The sequence below is a fragment of the Aythya fuligula genome, chromosome 2 (assembly GCF_009819795.1).
Source record: "Aythya fuligula isolate bAytFul2 chromosome 2, bAytFul2.pri, whole genome shotgun sequence".
Taxonomy (NCBI): domain Eukaryota; kingdom Metazoa; phylum Chordata; class Aves; order Anseriformes; family Anatidae; genus Aythya; species Aythya fuligula.
The window spans coordinates 60238928-60254906 of NC_045560.1; the positions used below are offsets into that span (position 1 = coordinate 60238928).

At 36.7% G+C, this 15979-nt stretch overlaps 1 protein-coding gene across 1 annotated transcript in view; it reads left to right on the plus strand.

The window, feature by feature from the left end:
- Positions 1-13659, plus strand: part of VPS41 (VPS41 subunit of HOPS complex) — a 114909-nt gene extending 101250 nt beyond the window's left edge. Inside the window, exons 26-29 of the mRNA XM_032181035.1 lie at positions 4650-4749; positions 5558-5602; positions 5921-6000; positions 7494-13659. Of these exons, the coding sequence (XP_032036926.1) occupies positions 4650-4749; positions 5558-5602; positions 5921-6000; positions 7494-7574 (306 nt within the window). The 3' untranslated portion in view covers positions 7575-13659. The remainder of the gene's footprint in view (positions 1-4649; positions 4750-5557; positions 5603-5920; positions 6001-7493) is intronic.
- The last annotated feature ends 2320 nt before the right edge of the window (positions 13660-15979 follow it).

The following is a 15979-nucleotide window of genomic DNA, read 5'->3' on the forward strand; positions in this document are numbered from 1 at the left end:
TCCCTTTGAAAACAATTATTTACATGACAACAAAATTAAGTGAATCAAATTGAATGGCTGCCAAATCATGCCATATGTAGCTTGCACTGTGCATTAGCAAATCCAGTAAGGAAGTCTAGTAATGCAATAAAATTTGTTGTAACTTCTTTTTTAATCCGGCATCTTCCCTGAATAATGTAAGTTTTTATTAAAGTTAGTATATTGCAGATTGATCAGTTCAGTTTAACATTTTATCGCCCATTAGAGGAACTGCTGCAACTGTTTTATGTAGGTATTCTAATATTACTTCCCCTCCACCCCAGTTTTAAAATCTAAAATCAATTCATTTAGATTCATTACCTCTAGGTTTTATGGATTAGCCATTTTACTCAAATGTTTACTCAAATGATACCTACCGTAAGTTCACCTCAGCTCTAAAGTAATGTGGATAACTTACACCTGTGTGAAGGAGCTAATGTTTGCTGCCAAACAAACATGGCACTAAGATAGGATTAGGTATTCTATTGGATAAAAATAAGATGCTAATCATGTGAGACTTTGATCTTAGACCATAAGTTCAAATAAGTATCACTAATTTACTTCTGCTGTGGAGCTACAGCTCTGCTTTACAAGTAGGGGTCTATCAGCTACCTTATTATTTTTATCAGAATGCCCATTTTTATTTTCCCATTTCAGGAAATGCAGTTTTGCACAACCTAAAGCTGAGCATAGGCCTGAGTATTTTCCTAAACAGTGTCAGACTTAAGCACTTCATTCAAGTGTTTTTCTGAACTGGGAATAAAACTACAGATAGTTATTGTCTTTATTTCCCCTTCCCTTCCTAAGGATCATTTTTTATGTTTTCTATTTGTCATCTTCAAAGTTAATGTATTAAAACAACAACAGATAATTGGGTGCCACTGATATTTTATAGTGATGAAGTTTACTGACTGCTGAAACAATAGCAATTTTAGTGTTCTTGTACAGTAACATTGACAAAGTTATGAAGACATAGTAAAAACAAAGTTACAGTTGTCTGCATTTCAACAGGAGTAGTTACTAAGAGTAGTCTAAAACTTTTTTTTTTTATTTAACTCCTGCAATCTAGTTCTTCAGTGCCATAAATTTGTAGATAAAATAGGCCATGGACTACTTCCTTTTAATTTATAAACTTCAGAAGATATGTTCTCTTAAGTAGGGATATGCATAATTAGTAGAAATAACATGTACCTAGTTCATTTTTTTAACAGTCAACATTTCCAACATAACTAAATACCATTCAAATCTCTGACAGGCTAACTGTATTGAGCCAAGACATATTGATATCCTGGCAAAAGCTTAATACTTTTCATCTTTATTGTTTGCATTTAAAAGGGCTTTCAAAGGCAAAGAATCAAAACTTAGATATCTCCGTACAATTGAAAAGTTGTCAAGATAAAGTTGTGGTTTTAAGAACTGACTTTTGTATTTCATATATCATATATATCAGAACGCCAGCCAGCTGTATTGTCTTTTTTATCCAACAGTCCTTAAATTCTTTAAATCTGCAAGTTCGTTTTTCCTACTGAAAGTCAGGATTCAGTCAGAATCATTTTTTTTTTACAGTCTTCTGGAGTCAAACTCTATTTAACTGGACCTCCTATATAAGAACACCTTCACTGGGGGAAAAAATAAAACAAAATTACAAAAAAAAAAAAAAAAAGGTTTTGAGACTCAATAAGTTATAATACTCTTCGTCAACAGTGAAATATTTGAATGTGGGAGGAATGCTTTCTCCTGGGATATCCAACTTGTCTTCAGTCTGTAATGTGTAAACTCTTGTCAAAAGGCATTTCGTAGACACAGATTTTTAGTCTGGTGCCTGTTTTTCTATTTCACATTCCAAGGTATCATTAGTAAGAACAGGTCAGGATCTGCTGATAGTGATTTAGGCTTCTAAATGAGGGATGGACAGCCAGCTTCATGCTCTTGCAGCCCAAAGCTCTGCAGTTTGAAGACCATCCTGAAAATGCAGGTAGTTTGCTACTTGCTTTTAAGTAAGCATGGTATTTGCCTGTTTTGAGCCCCTTGAATGAAATGGATGCATACAGCTTAGGCTTGATCAGCACCAAAAGATATCATTGTTCTGGTGTAATCTACTTTCCACACTTAGTGATGGTACTTTTCTTAGACTCATACATGTCCTCTGTTCCCATTAGGACTTCACCAGTACAATTATTTTTTAAAGATCCCTTAGCCAACAGAGTGAGGTCAGTATTGCTTTTATGTGAAAATTGTAGCAAAATTGATGTTTACTAGGATTTCTGTGGAAAGCAAAAATTCTTTTTTTTTTTTTCTCAATGAAACTAGTGCTATTGGTTTTGTTTTATTTTTCTATATACATCATTTTTGGACAGAAATTAATCAGTATTACAGTGATTTAGTCATAACAAAGAGTTTCTCTCTGTAATGTGTAGTCAATCTTTGTATTTGCCTTTATTATTCACTTCTCTGGGAATTAAATTGGAAAGGAATATGAAACTGTTCCTGTGTTCAAGTCTCTGCTATCTGATCTCACAGTGGTTTTAACTTAGCAATTAGGAATCTGGGAAACTTTCTTAAAGTAAATCATGTAATCATGCTCCAGGTCTGTAGTTTCTATAGTTGCTCTATCACACTTCTCTCTCACAGAGAAGGCTGATATAAGAAGTCCCTTATCTGTACACTGGTGTGTTAGCCGTAACTCTGTTACATTTTCTGAATTTATAAAATAAGAATCTTTTCAGCTTCTGTCTATACCTGAGTGAAATATGCAAAAAGCTTGTATTGTTGGAAGAGATGCAAACACCTCCCTCATTTCAGAACAATATGCCTAATTTCTGAACCTTTTTTGACAATTTTTAGAAAAAGACTTCAAAATATGTAGGTATTCTAATATTACTTCCCCTCCACCCCAGTTTTAAAATATAAAATCAATTCATAGGTTTTATGGATTAGCCATTTTACTCAAATGTTATTAGTTTAAACATGGATTAAACCTGCAGTAACTCTCTGATGTATAACTGGGGCTGTCCATCCATAATTCTTCCATTCGTATCATTCATGTCTGTCCATTCACAACAGAGGTTATGAACTAACAGACATCATTGATAATCTGATGAACACTGATTGAAAGAGCATCTGGAAAAGCTGTTAGGCTGTTCTGAATACAAATAAGCTGCTGTTCAGACACCTCGGAGGCACTAGGGGGCAGATGGCAGCTTGCGCAGTGGGATGCCTGCTTCTTGGTCATAATGACTAAAAATAACACACTTTTGATTGGTTTGTGACGCATTTTGGAAGCAATTAAGTAATTGTCCTTGAGAAACTTGGGTTTGATTGAGAGCTAAGCTGAATCAAGGCCTGAATGTATTTCTTGTGCTTCAGGTATACCCTTCTGCATACTGCAATGGTTTCCTTTAAAGATAATATTAGACATATGTAAATCAGGACTTTCTAAATTTTCATGGCTTGTGGTTTTCATTCTGCAGTAGCACCTTCTCTAGCATAGCCAGAAAATCAGATTCTTTACCTCAATAAATGATTTGGTTGCAGATGTTTTCATTAATTTAGTGAAGTAATATATCCACTTAAAACCTCTTCATTCTCTAGCCTTAACATATTGTCCTAATTGTGTTTATGGTCCTATGCTTTTTTAAGGGTAAAATATTTCATTTTCATAATACTTTTTTCCAAAGTCTCCTGTAGTACAAATAATCAGGAGAAACAGATGAACTGTTTATAACACTTTATGACACTTTATAACACTTTAACACCTCTTTATAACACTTTTTTTTTTTTTTAGATTTGCTCAGATTAAAATTGATTGTGAACCTTTTTGAAAACATTTTTCAGAACAATTACAGTCTTGGAAAACAAATTTCCAAACATCAATTTAGTATGTGGTGGATGGAAGAAAACTTTCACAAGTTTTAATTTGGGTTTGTCATATTTTCATGAACTTTCCTTACTATGCATTGGGAAATAATGCTCTATATAATTTTGATGCCCTTTTTGTGTTTCACAACATTGACAGACAATGACATGTCAATCTAATGTAAAATACTGAATAAGTTTAAAAAAAAAAAAAAAAAAAAAAAAAGGAATTTAAGACTTTTGCTAAGGAGGAACAAACTCCAGATCTTACATTAATTGCTTGGGCTTTTTTAATATGGTTGACTAAATGACACCTCAGTAGGAAATACAGATGAACAAAATATATTTGGAATTACTGTTTTTTGGAAAGGTTTTATGTTTAGTAAATGCCTTTCCTAAGGTAAGTAGGGAAGGTTTGGGTGGAGAAAGTTTTGAAGTGGTTTAGAGACCATTCCTGAGGGACAATGTAAAAAAACGTCTCTCAGTTTTATTTTCTTAAGAGCAGTTCACTGGAAGACTGTCGTAATTTACAACAGTAGTATGTTTGCAAAGGATTTTATATTTATTTAAATGTGTTTTTTTCATTGAAATAGAGGTGGTCATAGCAGGAGGTTCCTCTTTTCCTCCTTTCCTTTTTGCCTCCACTGCTAAAGATATAATTGCTTGAACATTTCTTGTGCTTTCTATAACAGCAAAACCCCATAGGTGACTTGCCAAAGTAGTTGCTATGCCCATCTACTCAATAACTGCTGTATTTTGTGTTCTTTGCACAATAGATCTTGCTGCGGGAAGGTTGCAAGAAGATACTTGTTGCCGACTCTCTTTCTTTGTTGAAGAAAATGCATCGAACTCAAATGAAGGGTGTTCTAGTGGATGGTGGGTACAGAAGAAACGTGGTGACTTTCAAGGTTTTCAAGTCTTTTACTTGGTTTATAAACCTAAGCCACATGACAGTCCATTTGGAAGCTGACAGAAATGCCTGAGTATTATACCTTATTTGTAGAGTACAGTAGGGTGCTAGCTGCTTTCCCTTTCACAAAGAAAGCACTTGTATTGCAAAAACAGGACCCAGCATGCAGCTTTTCACTTTCTTAGTCTCAGCATAGCCAGTAATACATTGTGTCCTGAAGTCTGTAACAATGGAAAATGCTGTTCAGTGCCAAAACAGTCAGGTAATAATAAGCTGCAACAAGATAGTTTTTAGAAATAGTTGAAAATGTTTTACAGGGTGCTAATTGTGTACGCAAAAAGTTCTGTGATTCATGCAAGATGTGTGTTAATGCCATGAGGCAAAAGCTTACAGAAACACAGAAGACCGGAGCTTCTGCTAGAAAGCACTGCAGAGAAGTCAGGAACCCATCTTGTGCTGCTTTTTTTTTTTGGAGTTTGCCTTGTGCCTCTACAGCCCTGTTATTAGTCTAGCTCCTGCACTTCTGCCTGCACCAAAATCATAGGAATGAAACATTTTAATAGAAATACTGCTTTAGTACTGCTATTTAATTTTTAATAATCTGTGGTAGGTATCTTAAGGAAATACTTTAAGATCAAGATCCATTTCTGTAATAGCAATATATTAATGCCCGCTTTATTAAAAGGAGAAAAAAAAAGTAAACATGGAGTATGTTAATAAAGTTGTTACAAATGTATACAATTTATTTATTTATTTATTTATTTATTTCCCCAGAAGAGAATATCTGTGAGTCATGCCTTTCTCCAATACTTCCTTCAGGTAGGATGCTTTTCTGGAAGAGTAAGAAACCCATCTATTTTTATATTCGAAGAGGAGCTACTGTTTGCTGTTATTCATAGAAACGTGTAATACTCTTCCCTTGGTAATCACTGTGTAAATTTCAGTCTCCTGTGCAAACCTTGCTGTTGAATTCCAGTGTGGGAATAGAGTGTAATTTGAACATTTTTGTTGTAGTAATGTAGACATGACTTGATGTATACACCGTGTGTATAATGGAATGGGGGTGTGTACAGCTACAGTCACTGAATTCTTTGTTTCATTGTCCTCTTGTAATGGATTTACTTTTCTTTTTCCCAGATGCATCCAAGTCCTTCAATGTGGTAGTGTTCCACTGCAGACACATGTTTCACAAAGAGTGTCTCCCAGTATCTAACACAGTAAGGAACTAGCTTACTATCTCTGTCACCTTTGCCAAAGACAAAAGGACAAATCATATCTCCTTTTCTCATTTGTGGAGAAGGGCATGGCTCTATCAGGAATTATAATACAATTACAGTAATTATTTATGATGGTACGTTATAATAGAATGTGAATAGGGAAAAGATGTGTTGGGCCACTGCAACCCATGTGCAATTTAAGTATGTGCAATTTAAAAAGAAATTACTGCTGTTTGAGAAGTACATTATCAATTTCTTCAGTCTGAATGGGCAACACAACTTTGAGTCATACAGAAAATATGACATGGTTGAATTTTTATTAGTTCTTTTCTATTGCAACAGCTTAAGTATGTTTAATTAAAGAAAAGAATAAGATATTTTTTCAGGTGATTTTTATTATATGATCCCGATCCCAATTTGTGTTTCAGAAAGCAAATATTTAAATATCTTTGCAATTATTTTTATGCTTAGAATGTTTTTCTTCAGTAGGGAAATATTTTTTTTTCCAATGAAAACAAAGTAATTTCTAGATATAACCATGTTGGAATTTAGAAATGAAAGCATCAGAATAGTACTAAAATCAAAAAAGAAATGGGATTTAAGATTTGCTGATTCTGTTTCTCTCTGAAAATGAGCATCTATTTAAGTCACTTTGAGTCACCACAAAGTGACCAAGCAGAGTGCTTATAGCCATAGCTTGTATACTTAAATTGTTATTATAACTTTAATGAATATTAGATAGCTTGCACAAGAAAGCCCACCAACTATTATCTATTCAAATAATATTTACCACAAATGTGACTATCTCACAAATAATCTAAAATTTATCTAGCAATCACAGTAGGCTGAGACAGGGATGGGACTGGGTAACTCATCAAATGTGATTTTTTAAATGTGACATATTACATAGTATTTATTTTACATATTAATATAAAGGTATCTGTCCATATCTGAAACAAATTCGCCACTGCTACAGTATTTCTTGGCCTTAGACAGCCAGTTGTGTTACTGATACTTGGTTACTGGTGATGTAGGAAAAGGAAAGTAGTACATGCATAAAGCATCACAGAGGGCTAAACGCAGCAGTAAAAATGAGCGCTTATTTGATAGTAAATGGAAAGGTGTTCAGGTGTGACTGTGACTAAGACAACCAGTGGTCAGTGGAGCCAACTAAGTGACTTAGTCTCTTCTTCATCTATGAAGATAATTAGCGACATCTTGAGTCTGTATTTTTCATCTTTGTTGTGGAGAGAATTTGACTTACTCGCCTGGATAGTGGTGGTAATACAAGTGGCATGAGTGGTGTATGGCCCTCTGACTCCAAAACAACCTGTTTTGCCATGCTCCACTACGTCACCTTCCTAAATCTATCCATTAGTAGTATTTGTAGGGAACAGCCTGACAGTGAATAGTGATACTGGGACAAACATTGGCAATTTTCATTCATCTTCCCACATTCTCTAAGAGGCTCTTGATTTCTTTTTTGTTTCCAGGTATCTTCTGTCCAGTTCTGCAACATATGCAGTGCCAAACACCGAGGACCAGGAAGTGCAATCCTGGAGATGAAGAAATAGCAGTCCCCTTGTTCTACATGCCAGTCTGTGACACCAAATCTGTTAGGACCATGCAGAGCTACTGTAGTTTTTGTTTAGTTGTCACTTCTGTATATAATTCTGAATGTGATTTAAAACTGGTTTCTTTAAGTTATCCTGCTTACCAAGTACTTTCTGGAAAGAGGAGATGTGAAAATCTTTACTTAGGAACTCCTTGTTCTATAGTTCATATTCACTGTTCCTCTGCTCAGCTTGTTCATTACTTGACTCTGGAACAGAAAAAGGAAATAAAAAGGGGGAAAAAAAGTTTGGAGATTTGTGTTTGGTATCAGTTAAAGTGCTTCACGTATTGGAAACATATCATGGTCATGTAAAGAAAGATGAATCACTGTGAATTCAGCTCACCAAACTACTGTAATCCAGATTTACTCTATTAGTGAACTGTTTAACTTCGGTGAGACCCATGAGGAGTCTTACTGCTTTCCATGGAGCTGCTTCAGGACTTGAAGGACTTGCTGACTGTGTACTGAATCATATATTAAATTAACAAACTTGTTAATCGTTAATTCCATGCATTGAGAACGTACCCTTTTTGCATGGCAACACATTCATTTTGTTATAAACTGGTTATTTACTCAGTCTTCACAGTGCAGTAGTTTATGCAGTTATGTTTTTCTAGTATTAAACCCATCCAGAGACTTTATATTTTAATGTCAGCAGTAGGTCTTTACACTTATAAAGTAAGTGTAAATGTAGTATATGACTTCATTTAAATACAGAAAAAAATGCGACCTTTCAAAAATGAGATATCCAAGATTTTCTTTTGTCCTTAGGAGCTCAAAAGAGGTAAGTTAAATAAGTCTCTTTGGATATGAACAAAAACACATTTATTTTTAATTTCATCATCCAAAAGAAGTGATTTTTCAGAGTACATTATCACAGAATGTAATCTCTTCATAATGTTCTCTGATGAAATTAAGTAACACAAACATCCCTGTGAAAAGTTATTTTCAGAACTCCAAATATTTTTCCTCCATTTAGTCACTGAAGTTTGAAAGTAAACGTACATTGCTTCACCAACTAGTTGTGGAGTTTAAACAAGTAGTTAATATCTGAAGTTTTGAAAGAACACTGTAGTGATACTGCAGTGTATCTGTAAAACTGGAAAACATAATACCTCTAAGTTCTTCCATACCTTATTAGCATGTAGGTACACCTTAATCTATATTAAAAAAAAAATAAAAAAGGATTTCTAGTTTATGTAAATTCACAATACTCTCTTGCTATCCTCCAGGCAGTTGGCTGAGCTTCTCTACCAATCTGATGTGTGATTTTGTCCACAATGTGGTTTTGTATAGTACCAGGCTACAATTTTAAGTGTATTATAAATGCTGTAACTTTGCATAGTTACATATGACAGAACTATCGGTAAAAGGATAGATCCCTCAAAACATAGCAATAATATTGTATGGTGATAATACAAATTGCTGAAGGGAAAACAAAAAATGGTGCAGGTTATTTGTGGACGAGCAATAGATGAAGTAATGGAAGGTTAGGAACTTGGTAGTACAGAGCATGGTCTGCAAACATCAAACTTCACCCACAAGAATTACTGCCTGGCTCTGTAGCCATTCATTTTCAGTGGCTAGTACACATTCTCAGGTATATTGTGCGCTTAACCCTTCTTTGCTATGCTGATCAGCAATGTTGCTTAGGTTCCTTGTAAACAAAATGGTCCAGTAAGCTCAAGGTCTGTTTCGTCATGATATTTGAGCTCTTGCATGCCAGTGAACAAGTTTAAAAACTTTTTTTAAAACCTTTTCCTCGGTAGCCGTAAGCAGCTTTTCCATGTTATACCCTAAGAATGAACTGTGCAGCACCATAAGCTGTCAGCTTACAGGAGGAAAGAAGTCAAATTGCTCTTGCGCAGTTATGCCACAAGGTGTTCTGTAGTTCACTTATGTGATAATTTAAAGCAAGTATGTTGTTTACTTCAGCTTGGCCTTAAATTCCCTGAAGCATTTGAGCAGTTGGTGACAGCTTGCCATCACTGGCAACCATGGTGCATTATACCCTGGCATATTCTTTGCATTGTGCAAGTAATTTTAAATCAGTGTGTGAAAATCTAATCAGAATCTTCTCTGAATCCAAAGCTTCTTTCGTTTGGGCTTCAGGGACTACCCTTTTCATGTTCTTGAATTCCAAATCCCCTCTTTAAGCTTTCAGCAAGAAGCACATGTTCCTGACTTTGATTCACTTTTCTTCCTAAGAAACGTTCACATCATAGAAAAAGTCTGAGGCTGGAGTCTAAAATATTCAGCTACCCAAGAGCTTTTCTTTTCGAGAACAGTTCTGCCTAATAAGTAGCTGTAAAGTTGCATAGCCCTTCAGGAAAGCACAGAACAGTACCTACCCAGTTTCACCAGAGCTTATTTAATAGGTCGATCCATTTATCACAGTGCTTGTGCTTCAAACTGAGGTAAACCTAAGGTAAATTTAACGAGGGATTTTTGTTTTTTTCTTCACTGATCCATTCCATTCTGTATGATTTCTTCAGCTGTAACCAATTGTAGCTGCAAGGATATGTGATGGGCCAAGTAGGAATGTATTTGTCTGCCATATCAATGAGACAAAAGTCATAATGAGTCTTAGGATTATTTATTTTTAAATCAAAACAATTGTTTGAAACCCACAATAGGCGTGTGTGATAGGTTTGGTGTCAATATTAGGCCACACTGAAATTTTGTCAGTCCCAGGTGAGGAGTGGCTGTTGTTCTCTCTTTGGGGTTTTATTGGGTGTTCTTTTATGGCTGACAGTGTCTGAAAGGGGACAGGGACAACCTCTGCAGATCTTTTGGGACTTACTGACGTTGAAAAGCATGATTGGTTTTTGCATCTCCTCCTACAGCTGTGTTTGCAGGCTGGAAGCTATGTCTCAGTGGGCTTGAAGCAGCTCCTGAAACATCGATGTATTGAATCAGCTGTGCTTGGTGCGTGGGCAGGAACCTGCTGTCCCGCATTACACGTGTCAGTGGGTCAGTTAATCCTTCGAGGAGTCATGCCACATACAAGGTATGTCCATGTGTCCTCCAGCTGCATCTGACAGGCACGCTCCTCCGGGGAACCTGAAGGCAAGGGCTCTCCTGTGCAGGAACAGGAATAAGTTGTTAGGTCTCTGACAGATGCTTAATGCTTTGTAGGGCTGGGGAGCTGAGCGTTTCAGGCAAGTTTTACCACTGAATTTAGTAGGAGTAGTGTTTCACCACAGAACTGCAGTATATGGAGGGTGCTTAGCTGTACAGCAGCAGCAGCAGGACATGTTCCTACAGCTATTGCTTCGCAGCAACTCTGGTGTCACATCAAAAACTGCTGGTTTTGTAGCTGCCATTTCTGGCCTCCCTAGGCTTTTCTATTCCACACTCAAAATTAAAGGCATATATGGTCCTTGGGTAACTGTGCTTTTTGTATGCCTTAGGTTAGGTAGACCCTTCAGGTTTTAACCTTATGCACAACTATGTCAGTATGCAAGAGGGAAGTCACGTGCTGCTCTTTTGGCTAAGTGACAAAAGGACAGAAGTTGGACAGGTTAACCTGGACTGCTAAGGGCAGCGGCTTAGTGCTGAGGCACAGGAATGAAGGAATTGTCTTGTGTTACAGAGTCAGAGCAACACAGAATGGGTTGTTTCTGTTTTTAGATCCGCATCATGTTTCTAGTTGAAAAACCTATTTGAAATTCATGGACAGTTGCTGCTACTGGCTTGACTACAGAATCAAGTCAAGTACTACTATAAAGCAAAGAAAATTTCCATTTGTCTGCAATGTTTTGTAACTAGTGTTTTTAGTAGGAAATCGTTGCAACATCTTTTTCTAAATTTTGGCTGATAGGTGGGTAGTCACTGTCAATACTCTGTATAGACTGCACAGGCTGGCTTATCAAGTTTTCATCTTTGGAACTTTATTCACTTTCCACTTTAAAGTTAATGGTTATTGAGCTAGAGTCTTCCCATTTCTGATCTGATTTAGCATTCAAGTTTTACGTGTCTCGGTCACCTTGGAAAATACAGTGTCATCTTGGCAGGTTGGTTGGATCAGTCCTTGCATGTGTCATTTGATAGTAGTTTGAAATGAACTTGCAAGAAAGTTCTTACCTAATGCTGAATGAGGGCCTTTATCTGAGGAAAGGCTCAGTGAGAAGACTTTTCTCTTTCCTGTTGTGGGGTGCACTTTTGACTTCATATCCATGCAGCATTACTTTTACCTGTGTTTACAAATACTAGATACAACATCATTCTCTAGAACTTCTCCCCCAAACAGGTTTTCACCAAATACTAGTTTTAAATCAATTGCTGTACTCTCAAAACAATTTAAACAAAACTTCTAAGTAAAGAGTCATTCCCACATCTAGGGAGTAACTCTGTAATTACCTACTTTGGGGACTGAATTTTTACTCCACTGTGCCATGAAAGATTAATTTTGTCTTGGCATTAGAGAAATCCCTAGATGATCCTTTTCTCCAAGACAACACATGCTTTCTTTTACTATAATCAAATATTAAATTATGCTGAAAAGAGGATATCTGAAGTGTCTGAGGTATCAAACACACAGGAAAGCAGAATGTATGAGAAGTTCTAAGAGAAGGCAGTGAGTCATGGTGGAAACAACCTAAATTTAGTCTTAAATTTAATTTCAGGGGGATCATAATAAGCTTTTGCAACAGAGGAGGTCTTAGAGACCTTTATGTGTTCAGGCTGAGACTTTCCCCCAGGAGCTTGCAATCTGAATGGACAAGGTGCCAGTGGCTTCTGCTGCTGAGTTGTGTTCATGAGGAGTTGTGGTGCTGCAGCACAACATAAACAGTTGTGATGGGCTTTTTTTAAAAATCAGATTAAGGGGAAATGTTTTTAGAAATGAGCGACCATCCACATAAAATGCCATGCCTTGCACACAGTAAAGAAGTAGCACTGAAAGGTGAAGGTGGCAATAGTGTTTTTACTCTGCAGGATCTGTTGAACAGGAGCTCTTCGCACATGCTAGCACAAGCATCACTGAAGCATGTTACAGGGTCCATCACCAGCTATTAAGAGTCCTCATCTGGAATTTCTGCAAAGTAATGGAGATCTTTAGTTAAACAGAGTGGAGTTAATTGACCCCTGGAGTACACCACTAGCGACTTGCCTCCATCTGGACTTTGTGCTGCCGATCACGACCCTCTGGGCCTAGCTGTTCAGCCAGTTTTCAGTCTACCTGAAGACTTAATCAACTTCTACTTCATCAGCTTAACCTATGAGTATGTTACAGTAGATAGCCTCAAAAGCCTTGCTAAAGTCAAGATAAACAGTATTTTCTGTTTTCCACTCATCTACCAAGCTAGTTACCTCATTGTGGAAGGCAGTAAGTTTTGTAAAGCATGATTTTCCCTTTGTAAATCCATGCTGACTGTTCCTGATCACCTTCTTCACCTTCATGTGTCTAGAAATGATTTCCATAATTCATTGCTCCACTCAGGGACTGAGGTATGTTGATGAGCCTGCAGTTCCCCAGATTCTATGTTTTGCCCTTCCTACAGATGATGGTATCCCAGAGGATCAGTTAAAATAAAGACTAGGGCCTTGAAAAGTGACATTTGCTTTCTTCCAGCCTTCAGTTACCTCTTCTGATTGTCATGACTGTTAAAAGATAATCAAGAGTGATTTCTTCATGCTGAAGGCTTGTGCTTGGGCATTTTATAACACTGCAGCCCAGTCCAGAGATGAAAACAGTATAAATAACCACTGGGTTAGATCAGGATTCCCAAGGAAAGAGCAGATGTTCCTAAGCACCTGCACTTGGCAGAAATGTTATTCAGTCTTTACAATCTTTATCCACTGAAACAGTGCCAGCTTACTTAGCCTTGGTAAAAACACAGTGCATTTGAGCATGTTTCTGGCAGCAGATCTTCCTTTTCTGCCTTTTTCCTCCACAGGAAGCTGCTGCTCTTGTCTTGCTCACTCACATAGCCAACAACTGCGCTTGCAGCTCTCGCTGACTGGGAATTGCAGTGGAAATCCTCTCTTCCTCCATTTTTTGTACCAAGGAACTGTGCCAGGCTGGTCTGTAGATGCGCATCTTGTATCAGCTCTTAAAGAGCATATTTAATACCTTTTCACTACTGATGAATAACAGATGAGGCTGGACTCAAACTAATACAGAGGAATGAATAGAAACACTTTGTATGTGGTAGAAAGAGGAAAAAAATGGCAGGCACTTTTTTGGAGGAGGGAGGAAGAAAATTTGTTCCTTTAGCAGGATAGCTATAGAGGTTTAGGTACTTATTTCACTTAAAAAACAGTTGTTTTGGTAAGCTATGCATAAAGCAGGGTGTAACACATATGCTAGGGGTCAGAGATCAGAGGTGATGAGCTGAGGGCAGTCATCAGCATATACAAAATCCTCTGCAGCTGTTTTAGAGGTTAATGAAAGTTCTGCTTTTATAGAGTGCTTTTATTCACTGATGCTCTCTTTGGTTTACTTCTCATGATAGGACCCGCTCACCTTTAAAAGACTGAAAAAAAGGCAGCCTGGATGTGCGTTCTCCTTCTTGCTAGTTTGTATTATGAATGAACGCCATAAAATTGATTTGATCTGGAGCTTTTCTTTTTGAGCAGGTTTTGATAGTCTGTAACTGCACAGATGCATGTAGTACAAAATTATTTTAATAGTAGAGCTTCATGGTCATCTATAGGATTCATGGCAGAAGAGGTTTATGAGTGTCATTTACCGTTCTAGGAAGCAGTGAAAAACACTTTAATTAATAATGTGTACTTCCAAAACCACATTAAAACAAAATTATAAACACATTTAAAGAGGTTATACCTTCAGCTGCTCCTGTGAAATATGACTATATTGATGGTTATAGTTGTTTTTACACGCTTGTTTCCGTATGCTGCATTGCAGTGTTATACTGGAAAGGCAAATGCTCTTGGATCTGAAGAATGAAAATTAGTTTTGTTGCACAGTGAGGTTAGGTAAAGAAATTAAATCATCAGGCTTTCTTAAGGAGATTTTGCTGGATATTGAATCCTTCCTCTCTCCTTTTGTGCTCTGCTGCAGCCTGTTCTTTCATGACTGCAACCAGATTTTATGTTGAATTGAATCTAACTATGTCCCTGAATGGGCTGCCTTACTATTCATGCAGTGGCAAGAGAAATGAGATGATTTTATGTATTTTGCTGGGGTTGAATCCCAGCAAATAAAAACTCAAACTGGCCACAGATTTCTAGTATGATGTTGTGCTTATCATTTAATTCTGGTCTAAAGCAAATTTCTTTTTGAGGGGAGGAACCAACACTTTTTTTTTTTTTTTTTTGACCATTGTGATTGTGGATGCATTGTCTCAAGAGTATTCATAGTAACTGTTGTCAGCACATGATCATATAAGAGAAATAACCTAAAATGGGCTAAGAATATAAAACAGTTAAAAGATGAAATTAAAATCCTCATGGTAACACTTCTGAAATATTCCCAGTCACTGAAGCATGAAACATAGAAAGGCAGAGTCCCAAAATATATTCAAGAAAATAGCATGGTGAAAGGGAATTTAAGGTTATAATGAAGTGGGTTCCACCTAAACCAGTATGAAACAAAGTTCCTGGAACTGAAATAAGTCAGAGGTGTTTTAAACCAAAGACTAACATGGAAGTTGGTTACTCTTTGCCCGGAAGACTCCAAATATAAAGTTACAAAAATTATATTTTCAATAAAGCAAAAAGATTTAAATATATTTGAGGAACCGTAAGAAGAAAAAATAACAAAAGGAAACCCCCAAACTTGTAATCAGGGCACATAAAATTCAAAGGAAAACATACTGTGTATCATAGAAATGCTGTTTGAAAGGGATCTCTGTAGTCAGGCTTTCATTTAAGGGTTTGCTGAGAAGAACGTGTTGCTAAGACACCTTGATACCGAGGTTCAAATTCTGTAAAAGAAGTATCAGAGAAAATCTTGAGGGAAAGACAGGCAATATATGTTTAGGAAAATATAGAATCAAAGGAGGGAGATAAATGAATACCATCAACAGGTAACACAGTCATTAATGATTTGAAATTTTATGTCTACATATAAAGCATAGTATTACTATGGTAGCATGGATAGTGAAGAGTCAAGGAGAACAGGAGGAGCAATAACAATGTCAGACTTCAGCCATTCCCAGGTTGGCTGTGAAAGTCGGGATTAGGCATCATGAGAAAAATACTTTTTCAGTGCTGCAAATGACTAACTCTCAAAACACCTAATCAGAGAGCACAAAAGGGGAAGCAGTCCTTGATTTTTGCTCTGGGAACTGCAGAGAACCTGAATGCTACAACTGACAAGCTGCTCAAGAAGAGAGTTCTTAATAGGATCAAAGTCAATATCCTTGTAAGACACAGCAGCAAAAAGAAGAAGTAATC